At 47.1% G+C, this 22,359-nt stretch overlaps 1 protein-coding gene across 1 annotated transcript in view; it reads left to right on the plus strand.

Moving 5' to 3' along the window:
- The first annotated feature begins 7,210 nt into the window (after positions 1-7,210).
- PTGDR (prostaglandin D2 receptor) overlaps positions 7,211-22,359 on the plus strand; it is a 34,518-nt gene continuing 19,369 nt past the window's right edge. The window contains exon 1 of the mRNA XM_067468614.1: positions 7,211-8,086. Within this exon, the coding sequence (XP_067324715.1) occupies positions 7,211-8,086 (876 nt within the window). The remainder of the gene's footprint in view (positions 8,087-22,359) is intronic.

The raw sequence follows: 22,359 nt of genomic DNA on the forward strand, positions 1-22,359 counted from the left end.
CATGGGAGTTCTGTGTACCAAGTTTGGTTCAATTCCATCATTGGTGGGGTTCAGAATGCTCTTTGATTGTAGGTGGACTATAAATCCCAGCAACTACAACTCCCAAATGATGAAATCAAATTTTTTGAGTGAAGGACATGCATTGGGTTGTTAGGTGTCTTGTGTCCAAACTTGGTGCCAATTCGTCCAGTAGTTTTTGAGTTTTGTTAATCCCACAAACATACATTACATTTTTATTTATATAGATAGATATGAACTCCGGGACATAGCTCCAGTGGAAATTATAGCCAGCCCTGTGGTCATTTCTTTTCTATGAAATTCCTTGGAAATTCCCCAGAAAGTGAACTCGCTTCCCCCTTGTCTCACCCTTAAAAAACCACCATATTCCCCACACAATGAATTGGGAAGAATGGGAGAGGGACATGCAAAGAATTTGAGTCAGAGCCTTTGGGTATGACATGATCTAGGCTTGCCTTGGGAACATCCTTCCATCTATGACCCCTATCCAGACCTTTCTATGAACCTTCCATTGTACTTAACTGTGCCTTAAACTCTGTTTGTCCATCGGTCGGCATCTTCTTTGTTCAGCTGGCATTGGACCATCAGGACCCATCAGCCACCCATCAAACCACAGTCCACCCAGATGCGCCCAGTTTCTGGGAAATACTTACAAGAGACACAAGATTTCCAATCCACAAGTGAAAGTTTATTAAATATATTTATTTATTTAGAATCATAGAATCATAGAATCAAAGAGTTGGAAGAGACCTCCTGGGCCATCCAGTCCAACCCCATTCTGCCAAGAAGCAGGAATATTGCATTCAAATCACTCCTGACAAATGGCCATCCAGCCTCTGCTTAAAAGCTTCCAAAGAAGGAGCCTCCACCACACTCCGGGGCAGAGAGTTCCACTGCTGAACGGCTCTCATAGTCAAGAAGTTCTTCCTCGTGTTCAGATGGAATCTCCTCTCTTGTCGTTTGAAGCCATTGTTCCTTGTCCTAGTCTCCATGGAAGCAGAAAACAAGCTTGCTCCCTCCTCCCTGTAGCTTCCTTTCACATATTTATACATGGCTATCATGTCTCCTCTCAGCCTTCTCTTCTTCAGGCTAAACATGCCCAGTTCCCTAAGCCGCTCCTCATAGGGCTTGTTCTCCAGACCCTTGATCATTTTAGTCGCCCTCCTCTGGACACATTCCAGCTTGTCAATATCTCTCTTGAATTGTGGTGCCCAGAATTGGACACAATATTCCAGGTGTGGTCTAATCAAGGCAGAATAGAGCATGGGAAGCATGACTTCCCTGGATCTAGACACTATGCTCCTATTGATGCAGGCCAAAATCCCATTGGCTTTTTTTGCTGCCACACCACATTGTTGGCTCATGTTTAACTTGTTGTCCACGAGGACTCCAAGATCTTTTGGGAGAGAAGGACATACAATGAATTTGAGTCAGAGCCTTTGGGGTTTCCTTTATCTATCTGGTATGACATGATCTAGGCTCACCTTGGGAACATCACCTCATCTATGACCCTTATCCAGACCTTTCTATGAACGCTCCATTGTATTTAACTGTGCCTTAAACTCGTGTTTGTCCATCGGACGGCACCTTCTTTGTTCAGCTGGCATTGGACCATCAGGACCCATCATCCACCCATCACACCACAGTCCACCCAGATGCACCCAGTTTCTGGGAAACACAAAAGACACAAGATTTCCAATCCACGAGTGACAGCTTATTAAATGTATTTATTTATTTATTTGCCCTATTATACCTTGACTTTCTCAACCCCGAAGTGAACTCAATGCGTCTTACACATAGGCAACTATTCCATGCCTTAAACAACTTACAATTAAAATAAACATTGACATTAAGATTAAACTTAATACACATTAAACAGTTTAAAGCATTACATCCATGATTAAAACCACACCATCCACAATCGTAATCCGGGACTGTTCTGTTGCCGCTGGACCTGAAATGAAGTGCCTTTAAGAGAGGATGTATGGCTTGGATCCAGCGGGAAGCCAGGGGGCCCGAAAAGAAGCCTTTAGAGAAATTTCCCTTATTAAACAGTCTTTATGAGGCTTGAGCTTAAATATAACAGTCTTTTATTGATGAACAAACAGGAATTGTAAAACTTTCTTAACAGACTCTTGGCTCTTGCAATCTTGTTCACAGGGAACAGGCACTATCTTCAAAAACCTTGTTTAAAGGAAAATTCCCCTTTCTAGCTCCTCCCAGGCTGCTGTGAACTTAAACCTTATTGATGTGAATTCACTACCGGGCTGAACTGCGTCTCAATGCCGAGCAAACCTATCAAAAGGCTTGTAATCACTTAGCTGCTTTGATGGTTAGAGCTGTTATTTCCTCTGGAATTCCTCAGGGCTGTAAGGCTGTTTCCCTGGAACCTTTGGGAATCTTTAGAGGCTCTCAAGACTGTTCTCCCCCAGAAAGTCTTAAGGGATGAAGCCTTTGCACAGGAGGACGTCTGTATACATCCTCTGCATAGACTTCCTTTGCTGAGACTAAATGAAAAATGGCCCCTTCCCTCCAAAAAACCCAGAGAGGGGCAGGACCAAGGATCCTAACTATAATAGATAGGTGGCTTGCCCTATGATTGCAAACTATAACAGGAAGCCACCCTGCTGCAAAATCCCAAGCCTGGGATTGCAAACCAACATTTAATTCAAAGCAAATAAAATTGGAGCTCCTGGAACAGCTGTTCCAGAACAGGGACCATTCCAATAGTCATTGCACATATTCCATATCCTTTTATCACACTTCTCTGAAGGCTTGATCCCAAAGCCAAGTTTCCACTCTCTTTCTGAAGGCCAGCGGGGAGGGGACTGAACTAATATCGCTGGGGAGGGGTTCCACAGTCAAGAGGCCACCACTGAGAAGGCCCTGTCTCTCGTCCCCACCAGTCATGCCTATGAAAGAGACGGGACCAAAAGCGCCCCTCCCCCCTACAATCTTAATCTCCGAGGTGGTTCATAGGAGGAGATGCATTCAAACAGATAAGCTGTAAGAAGTATGGAATTCTCCATCTCGCCTTTGATTGGCACAGGCAGGAGCTGACTCATGCCTCGTCCAATGGGGCTGCAGATCCTAGCCAGCACCCTCCAGGAACAATAGGAAACAATTGAAAACTGTTCCGTACTGCTTCATCTTTCTGTCAACTGTACTATAAACTCATGTGTTCACAGTTAGTGGAATGTCAATCTTAGGGAGTGCTGACTTCACTGACATCCTTTCTAGATGGAAGAATAAAAACCTCCGCTTTTGCCTTCGAACCCATCTGTGTCCTGGCCTTCCAAATCAGCTGGAAATGCTGGGCTTCCGAACCTGTGATTTTAGCAGAGCTGAAATTCTATAACAGAGTTACTGCCCTGAGTGATACCAACCCTAGTGACTCTACTGCCCTGAGTGGGAGTCTTGGTAGACTACATGTTGAAAACGAGTCAACAGTGTGATGTAGTAGCTTAAAAAGCCAATGTGATTCTATGCTGCAGTTTGTAGGAATGAATGCAGTTTGACCCCCTTTAACTTCCAGTGATCAAGACTTTGGAATCCCAGGAGTTGTGGTTTCACAAGGTCTTTCTCTGCCAGAGTGCTATTGCCTCCCCAAACTATAAATCCCACGATTCCCTAGCACCCAGACATCACAACTCCGTTCATCCTACAGTATAGACCAGTGGTTCTCAACCTGGTGTCCCCAGATGTTTTTGGCCTACAACTCCCAGAAATCCCAGCCAGTTTATCAGCTGTTAGGATTTCTGGGAGTTGTAGGCCAAAAACATCTGGGGACCCCAGGTTGAGAACCACTGGTATAGACCAAGCATTGGCCAACTTTGACCCTCCAGATGTTTTGGACTCCAACTCCCACAATTCCTTACAGCCAGATGCATTCCCAGTCTTCGTTTGATTTCTTGTCTGCTGTCCTTTGGCTTGCCTTAAATTGTGGGTGGAAACAACAACTCCCAGAATTTCATAGTACTGAGTCGTAGCATTATAGTGCATGAATCCTACAATGCAAATGCACCATAAGCGTGCTCAGATTTTCCTGCACTTTCCAGGAGAAAGTTATAGAATCCTACTTTTTGTTTGAGCTTTTGTATGTGCATGAAAAGTGTGTACTGCCACCCCTCCCAGATCCCTTATCTCTGTTTCCCATCTCGGCTCTTGGATCTACTAAACACAACAAAAGCTATTGACTGGGAGAAGATAAATATTATGTTCTGGCTTGACAGCAAGAAGAGAAGACAGCCTTGCTGCGGGGCAGAGGATGAAAGAAAGGATTATTCCTTCCAGCACGCTGCAAGTGGCCTGATACATTCTTCCATTGACTTTCCAGTGTGTATTTGTGTATGGTTCAACCATTGAAGATGCTGCCTCTGAGGCCGGTGGGGTCTCCTTCTCTAGAGCTTTTGAGATGGATGGCCATCTGTTGGGAGGCCTTGGTTTGTATTTTCCTTCCTGACAGAACAGAATTGGACTAGATGTCCCTTGGGGGTCTCTTCCAAATCTAAGATTTGATGAATGCCAAATTGAGGACTGCCTATGCCATCACATTTATCAGGTCTTGTATGGAGAAGAAAGCCTATAGGAAGAAAATCAATTTATTTGTAACTAGCGGTCCCCTGCCAGGTGTTGCTGTGGCCCAGTCTGGTGATCTGGAAAATAAAGTAATGAGAAAGTGTTGGTTTCTAATATATGTAATTTCTTTATGATTGTGGGTAAACAATATTTCTTGCTGTTTCTTTGTCAGTGTCGATGTGGAAATTGTCTGGTTTGCCTACTCTGGAACATGCAACGTATCATTGTCCTTCTTTCGGGGTCCCTTTCAAATCTATGATACTATATCTGTGCATGTGTGAATCATATCTATCTATCTAATCTATGGCTGGATGGCTCTTTGTTAGGAAGGCTTTGATTACGTTTTCTTGCCCTGGAGAAGGGAGTTGGACTGGATGGCCTTAAGTATAAGGGTTCTGTGTGGGAAGTTTGCCCCAGTTCTGTTGTTGGTGGGGTTCAGCATGCTCTTTGATTGTAGGTGAACTATAAATCCCAGCAACTACAACTCCCAAATGTCAAGGTCTATTTCCCCCAAACTCCATCTGTGTTCATATTTGGGCATATGGAATATTCATGCCAAATTTGGTGCAGATCCATCATTGTTAGAGTCCACACTGCTCTCTGGATGTAGGTGAACTACAACTCCCAAACTCAAGGTCAATGCACACCAAACCCTTCCAAAATTTTCTGTTGGTTGTGGGAGTCCTGTGTGCCATGTTTGGTTCAATCCCATCATTGGTGGAGTTCGGAATGCTCTTTGATTGTAGGTGAACTATAAATCCCAGCAACTACAACTCCCAAATGACAAAATCAATTTTGAGTGAGACAGGGAGAAGAGGGTGGAAGTTGTATGAGGGGAAGGAAGGAAGGAAGGAAGGAAGGAGAGAAGGGAGTGTATGAGAGGAAGAGAAAGGAAGGAAAGGAAGAAAAGAGGGGAAGGAAGGAAGGAGCTGCGAAGAAAAGGAAAAGATGTGGAAAGGAAGGAAGTAAAGAGGGAAAAGAGGGGAAGGAAGGAAGGAAAGAGACAGGGTGAATAGGGTAGAAGCTGTATGAGGGGAAGGAAGGGAAGGAAGGAAGAAAAGAGAGAAGGAGGTGTATGAGGGGAAGGAAGGAAGGAAAGAGAGAAGGAGGTGTATGAGGGGAAGGAAAGAGAGAAGGAGGTGTATGAGGGGAAGGAAGGAAGGAAGGAAGGAAAGAGAGAAGGAGGTGTATGAGGGGAAGGAAGGAAAGAAAGAGAAGGAGGTGTATGAGGGGAAGGAAGGAAGGAAAGAGAGAAGGAGGTGTATGAGGGGAAGGAAGGAAGGAAAGAAATAGAGAAGGAGGTGTATGAGGGGAAGGAAGGAAGGAAAGAGAGAAGGAGGTGTATGAGGGGAAGGAAGGAAGGAAGGAAGGAAGGAGAGAAGGAGGTGTATGAGGGGAAGGAAGGAAGGAAGGAAGGAAGGAAGGAAGGAAGGAAGGAAAGAGAGAAGGAGGTGTATGAGGGGAAGGAAGGAAGGAAGGAAGGAAGGAAGGAAAGAGAGAAGGAGGTGTATGAGGGGAAGGAAGGAAGGAAGGAAGGAGAGAAGGAGGTGTATGAGGGGAAGGAAGGAAGGAAAGAGAGAAGGAGGTGTATGAGGGGAAGGAAGGAAGGAAGGAAAGAGAGAAGGAGGTGTATGAGGGGAAGGAAGGAAGGAAGGAAGGAAGGAAGGAAGGAAAGAGAGAAGGAGGTGTATGAGGGGAAGGAAGGAAGGAAGGAGAGAAGGAGGTGTATGAGGGGAAGGAAGGAAGGAAAGAGAGAAGGAGGTGTATGAGGGGAAGGAAGGAAGGAAAGAGAGAAGGAGGGGTATGAGAGGAAGGAAGGAAGGAAAGAGAGAAGGAGGTGTATGAGGGGAAGGAAGGAAGGAAAGAGAGAAGGAGGTGTATGAGGGGAAGGAAGGAAGGAAGGAGAGAAGGAGGTGTATGAGGGGAAGGAAGGAAGGAAAGAGAGAAGGAGGTGTATGAGGGGAAGGAAGGAAAGAAAGAGAAAAGGAGGTGTATGAGGGGAAGGAAGGAAAGAAAGAGAGAAGGAGGTATATGAGGGGAAGGAAGGAAGGAAAGAAAGAGAGAAGGAGGTGTATGAGGGGAAGGAAGGAAGGAAAGAGAGAAGGAGGTGTATGAGGGGAAGGAAGGAAAGAAAGAGAGAAGGAGGTGTATGAGGGGAAGGAAGGAAGGAAAGAGAGAAGGAGGTGTATGAGGGGAAGAAAGGAAGGAAGGAAAGAGAGAAGGAGCTGTATGAGGGGAAGAAAGGAAGGAAGGAAAGAGCGATGAGCCACAAGGAAAATGCATACCTAGAGTAATGTGTGTAATGTATGTATATACCTACACATACACCCCAGATAGAGTGAAAGCAAGCCACTTGCGATGCTCTTTTGGCTAGAAATCCAACGAGTAGAGAAGTCCCGTCAATGTGTGAAAGGCGTGTCTTTATCCCCTCTTCCCCCCCCCCTCCCCACTACTCCTCCTCCTGCCTGTCTTCCCCATGCCGTGGGAGTGCCTCCCCTTGCAGCCCCACCCCTTTGCCTCCCTCCTCCTCCTCCTCCTCCTCTCCGTGCCTGCTTCCCTGGCTGGTGCGTCCGTCCCTTCGAGGCGCAGAAGGCTGTTCTGCGGGGCGGTCGGGATGGCGTCTCCTTCTTCGCGGCCGGAGGTGTACCGGTGCTCGGAGGCGTCGGGGCTGGAGGCGGGGGAGTCTGCGGTGCCGAGCTCGCTGCTGTTCGGCCTGGGCCTGGCGGGCAACGGGCTGGCTTTGGCGCTCCTGTGGCGGCACCGCTGCGCCTCCCGCCTCCGCCCTCAGCAGTGCGCCCTCCCGCCGGAGCGGCCCCGCGCCTCCGCCTTCTACCTGCTGGCCTGCGCCTTGGTGGCCACCGACCTGCTGGGCAAGTGCCTGCTCAGCCCCATGGTGCTCGCCGCCTACGCCAAGAACCGCAGCCTCAGCGCCCTCGGAGGGGGAGGAGAACGAGGAGGGGGATCGGGAGGAGGGGGCTTGTGCGCGCCCTTCGCCTTCCTCATGGCCTTCTTCGGGCTGGCGCCCACCGCCCTCCTGCTGGGCATGGCTCTGGAGTGCTACCTCTCCCTGGCGCAGCCCTACTTCTACGAGAGGCACACCAGCCGGCGTCGGGGCGCGCTCCTGGCCGGACTCGTGGGCGCCCTCTGCGCCACCCTCTGCGCCCTCCCGCTCCTCGGCTTCGGGCGGACGGTGCAGTACTGCCCGGGCACCTGGTGCTTCATGAGCCTGCGGGGGAGGGGGCGGGAGTTCGCCGCCCTCTACGCCAGCCTCCTGGGCGCCCTGGTCCTGGCCGTGGCCGCCACCAACCTGGGCACCATGCACTGCCTCTACCGCATGGCCCTCCGGCAGCCCCCCCGGCACCCCTGGGCCAAGAGGGGGAGGAGGAGGAAGGGGCCCTTCCCCGGCAGGGGCGCCACCGAGGAGCTCGCCCAGATCGCCCTCCTCGCCCTCATGACCGCCCTCTTCACCGTCTGCTCCAGCCCCGTCATCGTAAGTCTATCTGGGGGGGGGGGGGGGGGAGGAAGAAGCGGAGGAGGAGGAGGGGGGGGGAGGAGGGAGCGGTGCCATCTATCTATCTATCTATCTATCTATCTATCTACCTATCTATCTATCTATTGTTGAAGGCTTTCATGGCTGGAATCACTCAGTTCTTGTGGGTTTTTTCGGGCTATATGGCCATGTCCAGTGTATCTGTCCGAACGTATCTCCCGCTACGTCCCACCTCGGAGCTTGAGATTATCTGGGGAGGCCCTGCTCTCGACCCCACCACTCTCACAAGTGAGGCTGGTGGGGACGAGGAGCAGGGCCTTCTCAGTGGTGGCCCCTCACCTGTGGAACTCACTCCCCGGGGAAATCAGAGCATCACCATCCCTCCTTTCCTTCAGGAGGAGGGTGAAAACTTGGTTGTGGGACCAGGCCTTTGGGCAACCAGGCAATTAAAGACCAGCAGGATGGACAAAATGGTATTAAAAGCGGATCTATGAGACAGCAAACACTGACAATGTAAGGGAGGAATTTAGGTTTGTATTGATTTTATTGATTTTATTGATTTTTACTGGAATAATGCATGAAACTGTTAGTAACTGTGAAATTTTACTGTAAGTTGTGATGATTGTTGTGATGTTGGCATCTAATTGTTGCCTTTACTGTGTAAGCCGCCCTGGGTCCCCTTCGGGGTGAGAAGGGCGGGGTAACCCCAAATAAATAATAAATAAATAAATGTTCTGGAGGCATTCTCTCCTGATGTTTCGCCTGCATCTATGGCAAGCATCCTCAGAGGTAATGAGGTCTGCTGGAACTAGGAAAAAAGGGGTTTATATATCTGTGGAATGGCCAGGGTGAGACAAAGGGCTTTTGTAAGTTGGGCTGGGTGTGGATCTTTCAACTGACCACCTTGATTAGCATACAATGGGCTGACTGCCTGGAGCAAACTCTTCTTGAAAGGTGATTAGATGTCCCTGCCTGTTTTTCTCTCTGCTGTTTTGCTGTTGCAATTTTAGAATTTTTTAATACTGGTAGCCAGATTTTGTTCATTTTCATGGTTTCCTCCTTTCTGTTGTAATTGTCCACATGCTTCTTGTGGATTTCAATGGTTTCTCTGTGTAGTCTGACATGGTGGTTGTGAGAGTGGTCCAGCATTTTTGTGTTCTCAAATAAAATGCTGTGTCCAGGTTGGTTCATCAGGTGCTCTGCTATGGCTGATTTCTCTGGTTGGAGTATCTATCTATCTATCTATCTATCTATCTATCTTCTATCTGAACATGAGGAAGAACTTCCTGACTGTGAGAGCCGTTCAGCAGTGGAACTCTCTGCCCCAGAGTGTGGTGGAGGCTCCTTCTTTGGAAGCTTTTAAACAGAGACTGGATGGCCATCTGTCGGGGGTGCTTCAAACTACAGGAAAGGAGATTCCACCTGAACATGAGGAAGAACTTCCTGATGGTGAGAGCAGTTAGCAGTGGAACTCTCTGCCCCGGAGTGTGGTAGAGGCTCCTTCTTTGGAAGCTTTTAAGCAGAGGCTGGATGGTCATCTGTCGGGGGTGCTTCAAGCTACAGGAAAGGAGATTCCATCTGAACATGAGGAAGAACTTCTTGACAGTGAGAGCAGTTCAGCAGTGGAACTCTCTGCCCTGGAGTGTGGTGGAGGCTCCTTCTTTGGAAGCTTTTAAGCAGAAGCTGGATGACCATCTGTCGGGGTGCTTCAAACTACAGGAAAGGAGATTCAACCTGAACATGAGGAATAGCTTCCTGATGGCGAGAGCAGTTAGCAGTGGAACTCTCCGCCCCGGAGTGTGGTAGAGGCTCCTTCTTTGGAAGCTTTTAAGCAGAAGCTGGATGACCATCTGTCGGGAGTGATTCAAACTACAGGAAAGGAGATTCCACTTGAACATGAAGAAGAACTTCTTGACGATGAGAGTGGTTCAGCAGTAGAACTCTCTGCCCCGGAGTGTGGTGAAGGCTCCTTTTTGGAGGCTTTTAAGCAGAAGCTGGATGGCCATCTGTCGGGAGTGCTTTGAATGCAATTTTCCTGCTTCTTGGCAGAAAGGGGTTGGACTGGATGGCCCACAAGGTCTCTTCCAACTCTATGATTCTATGATTCAATGATTCTGGCCACGAAAGCCATTGGCAATACATACTTTCCTAATGTTCAATTCAAATCTCCTTTCCTGTAATTTCAACCCATGGCTCCATTGAGTCCTAGTAGTCTCCAGGGCAGCAGAAATCCATAAGCTTCCTTTGCAGCTCGGTGTGTCTCTAGTCTTTCCTACCTGCATCTCCAAATTGTTATGTGCCCCAAAACATAAACACTCCACTATTCCTCTATAAACACATCCACTATCCATCCCCACACATGTCCTTCTGTCTCTGCCTCCCACAGGGGCAACACCATGCGCATGCTATGACCATGAATCCCAAACTGTGCAATCTACCCCTTCCCATCCTGAAAGATCCTCCAAATCTATTCTCTTGTGTATCAGTCTGAATTGCCACATTTTTATTACACCTGTAGTACAGATCCACTCGAAGGACTGCTCCGTCCCACTCTGAATCCATTCTGGAGGAAATGCAATGATAGATAATGGTGCCATTACGAATGAAGCGCAATTGTGTGCATAACACTGCTTCCGATGTACTTCTTGCTCCATTGGGATGAGGGAAACATTAAGTGCATTTGCAAGCCGGACATTTGAGTCACTTTGAGTCTCTTTTATAGAGAAATAAAGCAGGATACAAATAACAACAACATGTAATGTGTTGTCGAAGGCTTTCACGGGTAAACAGGGTGTTGTGTAGTTTCTGAGTTGTATGGCCATTTCACCTGCATCTGTGGCTGGCATTTTCAGATGATCTGATAGTAGTCAAGCAAGTGGAGTATATATACCAAGTGGGGATTTTATATCTGGAATGTCCAGGGTGGGAGAAAGAACTCTTGTCTGTTTGAGGCAAGTGGGAATGTTGCAATTGGCCACCTTGATTAGCATTGAATGGCCTTGCAGTTTCAAAGCCTGGCTGCTTCCTGCCTGGGGTTAATCCTTTGCTGGGAGGTGTTAGGTAAAGGTTTCACTTGGTGTTAAGTCCAGTTGTATCCAGTGGTGCTAATCTCCATTTCTAAACCAAAGAGCTGGTGAATGTTGCAATTGGCCACCTTGATTAGCATTGAATGGCCTTGCAGCCTCAAAGCATGGCTGCTTCCTGCCTGAGGGAATCCTTTGTTGGGAGGTGTTAGGTAAAGGTAAACGTTTCCCTTGGCTTTAAGTCCAGTTGTGTCCAACTCTGGGGAGTGGTGCTAATCTCCATTTCTAAACCAAAGAGCCAGTGAATGTTGCAATTGGCCACCTTGATTATCATTGAATGGCCCTGCAGCCTCAAAGCATGGCTGCTTCCTGCCTGAGGGAATCCTTTGTTAGGAGGTGTTAGGTAAAGGTAAAGGTTTCACTTGTTGTTAAGTCCAGTTGTATCCAACTCTGGGGAGTGGTGCTAATCTCCATTTCTAAAGCAAAGAACCGGTGAATGTTGCAATTTGATACCTTGATTAGCATTGAATGGCCTTGCAGCCTCAAAGCATGGCTGCTTCCTGCCTGAGGGAATCCTTTTTAGGAGGTGTTAGGTAAAGGTAAAGGTTTCACTTGGCGTTAAGTCCAGTTGTATCCAACTCTGGGGAGTGGTGCTAATCTCCATTTCTAAACCAAAGAGCCAGTGAATGTTGCAATTAGCCACCTTGATTAGCATTGAATGGCCTTGCAGCTTCAAAGCCTGGCTGCTTCCTGCCTGGGGTTAATCCTTTGCTGGGAGATGTTAAAGGTAAAGGTTTCCCTTGATATTAAGTCTAGTTGTGTCCGACTCTGGGGAGTGGTGCTAATCTCCATTTCTAAACCAAAGAGCTGGTGGGAATGTTGCAATTGGCCACCTTGATTAGCATTGAATGGCCTTGCAGCTTCAAAGTATGGCTGCTTCCTGCCTGAGGGAATCCTTTGTTGGGAGGTGTTAGGTAAAGGTAAAGGTTTCACTTGGCGTTAAGTCCAGTTGTATCCAACTCTGGGGAGTGGTGCTAATCTCCATTTCTAAACCAAAGAGCCGGTGAATGTTTCAATTGGCCACCTTGATTAGCATTAAATGGCCGTGCAGCCTCAAAGCATGGCTGCTTCCTGCCTGAGGGAATCCTTTGTTAGGAGGTGTTAGGTAAAGGTAAAGGTTTCACTTGGCGTTAAGTCCAGTTGTATCCAACTCTGGGGAGTGGTGCTAATCTCCATTTCTAAACCAAAGAGCCAGTGAATGTTGCAATTGACCACCTTGGTTAGCATTGAATGGCCTTGCAGTTTCAAAGCCTGGCTGATTCCTGGCTGAGGGAATCCTTTGCTGGGAGGTGTTAGGTAAAGGTTTCACTTGGCATTAAGTCCAGTTGTGTCCAACTCTGGGGAGTGGTGCTAATCTCCATTTCTAAACCAAAGAGCCGGTGAATGTTGCAATTGGCCACCTTGATTAACATTGAATGGCCTTGCAGCTTCAAAACCTGGCTGCTTCCTGCCTGGGGTTAATCCTTTGCTGGGAGGTATTAGGTAAAGGTAAAGGTTTTCCTTGGCATTAAGTCCAGTTGTGTCCAACTCTGGAGAGTAGTGCTAATCTCCATTTCTAAACCAAAGAGCTGGTGAATGTTGCAATTGGCCACCTTGATTAGCATTGAATGGCCTTGCAGCTTCAAAGTATGGCTGCTTCCTGGCTGAGGGAATCCTTTGTTGGGAGGTGTTAGGTAAAGGTAAAGGTTTCACTTGGCGTTAAGTCCAGTTGTATCCAGTGGTGCTAATCTCCATTTCTAAACCAAAGAGACAGTGAATGTTGCAATTAGCCACCTTGATTAGCATTAAATGGCCTTGCAGCTTCAAAGCCTGGCTGCTTCCTGCCTGGTGTTAATCCTTTGCTGGGAGGTGTTAGGTAAAGGTAAAAGCATTAAGTACAGTTGTGTCCAACTCTGGGGTGTGGTGCTCATCTCCATTTCTAAACGAAGAGCTGATGTTGTCCATAGACACCTCGAAGTTCGCCAAAGCGGTACGTATTGATCTACTCACGTGTTTTTGAACTGCTAGGTTGGCTGAAGCTGGGGCTAACAGCAAGAGCTCACCCCACTCCCCAGATTTGAACCGGTGACCTTTCGGTCAGCAAGTTCAGCAGCTCAGCGGTTTTAACCCACTGTGCCACCTGGGGCTCCAGAGGTATTAACTGGCCCTGACATATTCTTGTCTGGAATTCCCATTTTTTTGAGTGTTGCTCTTTATTTACTGTCCTGATTTGAGAGTTTTAAAATATTGGCAACCAGATTTTCTTCGTTTTCATGGTTTCCTCTTTTCTGTTGAAATTGTCCACATGCTTCTGGTGGATCTCAATGGCTTCTCTGTGTCTGACATGGTAGTTGTTAGGAGGGAATGCTTCTGGAACATGACCATACAGTCCAGAAAACTCACAGCAACCCAGTGATTCTGGCCATGAAAGCCTTCGACAACACGAATCATTGTCTGCAAGTGTAAAGGGTGCAATTAGCATTCTGGATTTCTATGTGTCAAGTGGGATCCATCCATTAGCATGTGAGTAGGGCATCCGCATGGAAGTAGCCTGGCCATTGTTCCCTTTGTATTGTTTGTTGCCTGGAGACATCCTTTGTCTGGGTGGTTTTCACTAGCCCTTGATTGCCTACTGCCTGGAGATATCTCATGTCTGGGTGGTGTTCACTAGTCACTGTTTTTCAATATTGGTAGCCAAACCTCACAACCTCTGGGGATGCTTGCCACAGATGCAGGTGAAACGTCAGGAGAGAATGCTTCTAGAACATGACCATACAACCTGAAAAACCTACAACCAAGCCATTTTTTTCCCTTTTAGTGGTTTGAGCCATCCCTCACCAATAGATTCAGCATCATAGATGAGTCTGTGCACCCGGATAGCAATGTCTCCACTTGGGTTCCCCTTATATTTCCGCTGGAATCCTTATGGAATCCATAAGATGCCTTCTTGGGGAGATGGTGGTGATGGTGACTTATCTCTCAGGGATGTGGTTGAAGTCCATGTCTAGGAGTGGGTCAGACTAGATGACCTCTAGAGATGTCTTCTCCAACACTGAACCCTACCTCATCAAAAGTAATCTCTGTGCACCCCAAAGGCAACCTCTCCTCCACATGTTGCTGGTTTGGTGGCCTACTTCATGATGCCCTGGATTTAACACACCAATCTGCCTCTCAGGGATGCTATTCTAGGGGGTTAGACTAGATGACCTCTAGAGACCTCTTCTACAACACTGAACCCCACCTCGTAATCCCAAAGGCAACCTCTCCTCCACATGTTGCTGGTTTGGTGGCCTACTTCATGGTGCCCTGGATTTAACATACTAACCTGCCTCTCAGGGATGCTATTCTAGGGGGTTAGACTACATGACCTCTAGATCAGTGGTTCTTAACTGTGGGCCGCAGACCACCAGTGGGCCGGGAGAACGAAAATCTTGTGTGAGAGAATTGTCCATCTGCAAGGGGGTTGCCCAGGGGACCCCTGGATATTTTACCATCCTATGGGAGGCTTCTCTCATGTCCCCACATGGGAAGCTGGAGCTGACAGATGGGAGCTCACCCCACTTCCCAGATTCGAGCCACTGACCTTTCGGTCAGCAGTCCTGACAGCTCAAGGGTTTAACCCATTGCACCACCGTGGGCTCCATGTACATGAGTGGCATGTACATGAGTGGCAGAGAGTGATTGAGGACTGGGACATCCGTAGGGAGACCAAGGTGCTTGTCTATAAAGCTATTGTCCTCCCAACCCTGCAATATGCCTGCAAAACGTGGACTGTCTACAGACGTCACATGCAACTCCTGGAACGATTCCATCAAATCTCTTGGGAAGACAAGCGGACAAACGTCAGTGTGCTGGAAGAAGCAAAGACCACCAGCATTGAAGCGATGCTCCTCCGCCATCAACTTTACTAGACCGGCCACGTTGTCTGGATGCCTGACCACCAACTCCCAAAGCAGTTGCTCTACTCCGAACTCAAGAACGGAAAATGGAATGTTGGTGGGCAGGAAAAGAGATTTAAAGATGAGCTCAAAATCAACCTTAAAAACTCTGGCATAGACACTGAGAAGTGGGAGGCCCTGGCCCTTGAGCGCTCCAGCTGGAGGTCAGCTGTGACCAGCAGTGCTGAAGAATTTGAAGAGGCACGAATGGAGGGTGAAAGAGAGAAACGTGCCAAGAGGAAGGCGTGTCAAGCCAACCCCATCTGAGACCGCCTTCCACCTGGAAACCAATGCCCTCACTGCGGAAGATGCAGATCAAGAATAGGGCTCCACAGCCACATACGGACCCACAAGGAAATCCATAATGGAAGACCATCTTACTCGTCCAACGAGGGATCGCCTAAGTAAGTAAGTAAGATAAGAAAAAGCTAAGAGGAGTTACGAACATTGAAGCATTACATTTCATTCAATCCTCATAAATATAGATATCACAAAATCTGAAACTCAAAACAGTGTTGGTAGCAAGCATTTTGGAGAAGGGATACTCAACCTGTACTTAGAAACTCGGAGTGATGGTGCTGAGCTCCGTCAGTCCCGTAGTTTGAGGCTTGATCTGCACTACCACATAATGCAGTTTCAATCCAGTCTGAGTACTTATTAGAAAACTCTACATGTTTCTTTAAAATGGGTTATTTTATTGACAACCACGATGACTAGAACTCCCATTGACTGGTAAGAAAAGGATCAAAGTTCAAGGATCGAGACCCTGCTCTTTACTCGGAACCCATTGTCTCCAAGTCAGCCGAGGGGAAAACCCTTGAGTCAAAAGGAGATGATCAATGCCAGAATTCCCAAATAATTTTCCCTCTTGGCCAGATACTAAATCAAAGTAATTGCACGTCGTTGTTCTTTCCGGTCGTCCAGTTCCAAGATCCGCTGTTATGAGTCGGAACCAAGGGGAAGGAAACAATTTATGCGGTCTTGGCGTTTCTCCTGGATTCCTTTGGATTCGGTTCCAAAAATAGAAGTGTATTCATTCCAAGTTTACACCTGAAAGAAAGAGAGAGAAAAAACCCTGTCATTCAGTGGTTGGGGTGCATGTGTGTGCAAACAAGATGATCGAGAGCCTAGATTGTTCTTCAATAGCGCAACTCTGTACTTGCATCGTTACACGTCGGTTGCATAGCACTAGACTGCCCTTACCGCAAGCCATTGTTGATCTGTCAGTACTTACTTACTTAGGCGATCCCTCGTACTCCGAGGATGATAGTCCTCCAAGTGTAGTATCCTGGCAGTGGGTCCATAGTTGTTGAGACTCCGCGTCCTGGCACCGTATCTACTACTGGTTGCAGGAGAAGGAGGAGTGAGGCTGAATCTGATTTCAATTGCTGTGAAAGACATTATCTGTGCTCTAAGTCTCAACAGTAGGTGACTGTGGAGCCCTATTCTTGATCTGCATCTTCTCCCGCATTAAGAACATCAGTTTCCAGGTGGAAGGAGGTCCTGGTTGGGGTTGGCTTGACATGCTTTCCTCTTGCAATGTTCCTCTCTTTCGCCCTGCATTCATGTCTCTCCAAATTCTGCAGCACTGCTGGTCACAGCTGACCTCCAGTTGGAGCACTCAAGGGCCAGGGCTTCCCAGTTTCTATGCCAGAGTTCTTAAGGTTGGCTTTGAGCCCATCTTTAAATCTCCTTTCCTGTCCAGCAACGTTACGTTTCCTGTTCTTGAGTTTGGAGTAGAGTAAGTGCTTTGGGAGACGGTGATCTTTGGGCATTTGGACAACGTGGCCAGTCCAGCGGAGTTGATTGTGTAGGAGCATCGCTTCAATGCTGGTGATCTTTGCTTCTTCCAGCACCCTGACATTTGTCCGCCTATCTTCCCAAGAGATTTGCAGGATTTTTTGGAGGCAACGCTGATGGAATTGAGTTGAGAGTGATGTCTGTAGACAGTCCACGTTTCCAGGTGTGTAGCAGGGTTGGAAAGACAATAGCTTTATAAACAAGCGCCGTGGGCATTTAAAGATGGGCATAAAGCAACCTTTAAAACTGTGGCATAGACACAGAGAACTGGAAAGCCCTGGCCCTTGAGTGCTCTAACTGGATGTCAGCCGTGACCAGCAGTGCTGAAGAATTTGAAGAGGCACGAATGGAGGGCGAAAGGGAGAAATGTGTCAAGAGGACCATCACTTAAATGCTGGTGGTCTTTGCTTCTTCCAGCATGCTGACATTTGTCTGCTTCTCTTCCCAAGAGATGTGCAGGATTTTCCGGATGCAGCACTGATGGAATCATTTCAGGAGTTGCATGTGACGTCTATAGACAGTCCACGTTTTGCAGGCATACAGCAGGGTTGGGAGGGCAATAGCTTTATGAACAAGAAACTTGGTATCCCTAAGGATGTCCCAGTCCACAAACACTCTCTGCTTCATTTGGAAAAATGCTGCACTCATAGAGCTCAGGCGGTGTTGTATTTCGGTGTCGATTTTTACTTTGGGGTTGGGAGGACAATAGCTTTATAAACAAGCACCTTGGTATCCCTATCGATGTCCTGGATGACTGTCAGTGCATCTACACTGTAGAATTAGTGCAGTTTGACCCCACTTTGACTGCCATTGCTCAATACTATGAATGCACAAGAGTTGAAATTCTACATCTTTAGCCGTCTCAACTCAAGAGTGATATGTTCACTGTAGGGTTGTCATAAATCAGAAACGATTTGAAGGCACACAGCAACCATCGGACCATGTCTTGGTTACGGTTGTGGGACTCTGCTTGCACAACCACAACTATCCATTGCACAGTGCCCAAGAAGGAAGGAAGGAAAGAAAGAGCAACCACATATGACAGGCCCTGCATCACTGTTCAGCCATAGAAAACCACTTTGGGAACATCACACTCTCTCAGTCTCAAAGGGGGCCAATGGAAAACTTCCTCTGACGAAATCTTGCCAAGGAAATACTCTGATACTGTAAATCAGAATTGACTTGAAAGCACATAACAACAGTAGACTACAAGCCGAACATAAGTCAGCAGTGCAACGCAGCAGATTAAAAAGCCAATGTGACTCCAGGCTTTAAGCTGCTTGTTGGGGTTCAGCCTGTGCGTGAACCTGAACCTGATTCTCTGATTGTATTCCTTGATGCCAATGTAGATGTCAATGTGAATTCTGAGGCCAATTTAGATGATGATGGTTTGAGTAGTCAAGATCCTACAGCCTTGGAAAGTGAACAACACTTGTCCTCGTGGACAACAAGTTAAACATGAGCCAACAATGTGATGTGGCGGCAAAAAAAGCCAATGGGATTTTGGCCTGCATCAAGAGGAGCATAGTGTCTAGATCTAGGGAAGTAATGCTACCCCTCTATTCTGTTTTGGTTAGACCACATCTGGAATATTGTGTCCAGTTCTGGGCACCACAATTCAAGAGAGATATTGACAAGCTGGAATGTGTCCAGAGGAGAGCGACTAAAATGATCCAGGGTCTGGAGAACAAGCCCTATGAGGAGCGGCTTAAGGAGCTGGGCATGTTTAGCCTGAAGAAGAGAAGGCTGAGAGGGGATATGATAGCCATGTATAAATATGTGAGAGGAAGCCACAGGGGGGAGGAGGGAACAAGCTTGTTTTCTGCTTCCCTGGTGACTAGGACGCGGAACAATGGCTTCAAACTACAAGAGAGTTGATTCCATCTGAACATGAGGAAGAACTTCCTGACTGTGAGAGCCGTTCAGCAGTGGAACTCTCTGCCCTGGAGTGTGGTGGAGGCTCCTTCTTTGGAGGCTTTTAAGCAGAGGCTGGATGGCCATCTGTCAGGGGTGATTTGAATGCAATATTCCTGCTTCTTGGCAGGGGGTTGGACTGGATGGCCCATGAGGTCTCTTCCAACTCTTTGATTCTATGATTCTATGATTTTAAGTAAAAATTCCCATGAGAACATGCATTCCGAGCCGAGCGGAGAAGTTTCACTCCCTTTTCCTCCCAGCCTTAGTTCTCCAGAGAATCTGACACCTGGTCTGCCTAATGAGGATAGGCGGGGGCAGATTTGGCAGAGCCGGGGAGAAGCACAAAGTTTACGTAGGTCAGCCAGATTGAGAGAAATGCAAACAAAAATGTCAGGCGTGTCTCGCAATAGATTTCTGAGCCTTAAGTATGCCTGGCCTGAATGCTTCAGACCAGGCATCGTTCCAGATTCATGTGAAAGCTTTTGTAGGTCTCCTGATTCCTCTGAGGTTTTCTAGTTGTTCCAAGTACGGTTAGTGGATTGCTAACAGGTTCCAGGATTTGGCAGGTTTGCTGTGGGTTTTATGATCTTGTTTATGGACATTTCTTATTGCTGATTTTTACTGTGACTTTTTACCTTTGCATTTTTCCTCTATTTTGTATTCATCTTTCATCAATAAAAAAAGGATTGTTTTCCTGAAGTCGTGTGGTGGATGGTTGTCTGAGGGTCCAGTTTCCTGCTCTGGGTTGCAACACCGCTCCTCATAGGGCTTGTTCTCCAGACCCTTGATCCTTTGAGTCACCCTTCTCTGGACACATTCCAGCTTAGAGTCAACATCTCCCTTCACTTGCGGTGCCCAGAATCAGCATCATTTGATATCCTTGTTCCAAAAAAGCACAAGTTGAAAAAGTCCAGAGATTGTCCAGGAGAGAACAAGGAGGTCCTGCTCACTCCTCTACCACAAATTCCATTTATCTCTTGTTGAAGCCCCCCAGCCTCATCAGGATTTGAGCCCTAATCCCGTTTCCATGTCAAGAACTCACACAGCGTGTTCTGGCCGGAATCACCAGACCTGGAAGGAAACAGATACTGGAACTATAAAGTAGACTGATTTAGAAAGAAAGAAAGAAAGAAAGAAAGAAAGAAAGAAAGAAAGAAAGAAAGAAAGAAAGATTCTGCTCCTGTCCTCTGGACTATTGGCTATCCCTCCCAATTTGCAGACGACACCAAATTGGGAGGGATAGCCAAGACTCCAGAGGACAGGCGCAGGATTCAAAACGATCTTGACAGATTAGAGAGATGGGCCAAAACTAACAAAATGAAGTTCAACAGTGACAAATTCAAGATACTCCACTTTGGCAGAAAAAATGAAATGCAAAGATACAGAATGGGGGACGATGCCTGGCTCGAGAGCAGTACGTGAGAAAAAGATCTTGGAGTCCTCGTGGACAACAAGTTAAACATGAGCCAACAATGTGATGTGGCGGCAAAAAAAGCCAATGGGATTTTGGCCTGCATCAATAGGAGCATAGTGTCTAGATCTAAGGAAGTAATGCTACCCCTCTATTCTGCTTTGGTTAGACCACATCTGGAATATTGTGTCCAATTCTGGGCACCACAATTCAAGAGAGATATTGACAAGCTGGAATGTGTCCAGAGGAGGGCGACTCAAATGATCAAGAGTCTGGAGAACAAGCCCTATGAGGAGCGGCTTAGGGAACTGGGCATGTTTAGCCTGAAGAAGAGAAGGCTGAGAGGAGATATGATAGCCATGTATAAATATGTGAGAGGAAGCCACAGGGAGGAGGGAGCAAGCTTGTTTTCTGCTTCCTTGGAGACTAGGACGCGGAACAATGGCTTCAAACTACAAGAAAGGAGATTCCATCTGAACATGAGGAACAACTTCCTGACTGTGAGAGCCATTCAGCAGTGGAACTCTCTGCCCCGGAGTGTGGTGGAGGCTCCTTCTTTGGAAGCTTTTAAGCAGAGGCTGGATGGCCATCTGTCAGGGGTGATTTGAATGCAATATTCCAGTTTCTTGGCAGAATGAGGTTGGACTGGATGGCCCATGAGGTCTCTTCCAACTCTTTGATTCTATGATTCTATGATTATATGAAAGAAACCAAGTCATCAGATCACTGCCAGCTCTTCCCGGGAAGCAGAGATCTGAATGAGGATGATTTCACAAAAGGAACATTTATTTTTATCCTACGCCTCAATCGGCCACGTAAATGACACAGACTTCTACTCTTTTCCTAACAGTTTGGTTCCTTGTGTTGTCGAAGGTTTTCATGGCCAGAATCACTGGGTTGCTGTGTGTTTTCCAGGCTGTCTGGCCATGTTCCAGCAGCATTCTCTCCTGATGTTTTCCCCCATCTATGGCAGGCATCCTCAGAGGTCAAGGGGTCTGTTGGAAACGAAGCAAGTGGAATGTATTGTCGAAGGCTTTCATGGCTACAATCACTGGGTTGTTGTAGGTTTTTTCGGGCTATATGGCCATGGTCTAGAGGCATTTTCTCCTGACGTTTCGCCTGCATCTATGGCAAGCATCCTCAGAGGTTCCAACAGACCTCACTACCTCTCAGGATGCTTGCCATAGATGCAGGCAAAACGTCAGGAGAAAATGCCTCTAGACCATGGCCATATAGCCCAAAAAAACCTACAACAACTAAGCAAGTGGAGTTTATACGAGGGTTGAATGAAAAGTAATGCCTCCACCTTTGTTACTTGGATTTGGATGGGAATATTTTAATAAACCAAATGCAGAAATGATCCTTAGAATGTGGTCTTTAACTATCACTATTCACTTTTCCACATAATCACCAGACAATTGGATACATTTCTGCCAACGATGAACAAGTTTTCTGAAGTCGTCGCGGAAAAAGTCGACACCCTGTTTCCACAACCAGCATCTCACAGTTCAATGTATTGTCGAAGGCTTTTGTGGCCAGAATCACTGAGTTGTTGTAGGGGTTTTTTTTTGGGGGGGGGGGCTATATGACCATATTCTAGAGGCATTCTCTCCTGACGTTTCGCCTGCATCTACGGCAAGCATCCTCACTACCTCTGAGGATGCTTGCCATAGATGCAGGTGAAACGTCAGGAGATAATGCTTCTAGAACATTACCATACAGGCCAAAAAACCTACAACAACCCAATCTCACAGTTCTCTGAACGTCTTTATCAGAAGCATAATGATGTCCCCGCAGATCTTCTTTCATTATCGGGAACAGATGGAAGTCAGGCGGTGCTAAATCTGGACTGTATGGAGGATGTCATATGATGGTGAGATCCAGTCTCTGAAGTTTCAAGTCTGTGTGCTTTCATTTCAGGCATCAGCATCCTGGGTACCCATCGTGCACAGATTTTCCAATAGCCAAGCAAAGCGATAATGTGACCCACACCTTCTTGTGAAATGCCGGTTATGGTTGGAATTTCTCTCTGAGTGATACAACGATTGTCCTAAATCATTCTGTCAACCTTTTGCTTGTGAAACTCAGTGGTTGCTGTCACAGGACGTCCAACTCTCTTTGTCATGCAAGTCAGATGTTCCCACC

This window comes from Anolis sagrei, chromosome 1 (genome assembly GCF_037176765.1).
Source record: "Anolis sagrei isolate rAnoSag1 chromosome 1, rAnoSag1.mat, whole genome shotgun sequence".
Taxonomy (NCBI): domain Eukaryota; kingdom Metazoa; phylum Chordata; class Lepidosauria; order Squamata; family Dactyloidae; genus Anolis; species Anolis sagrei.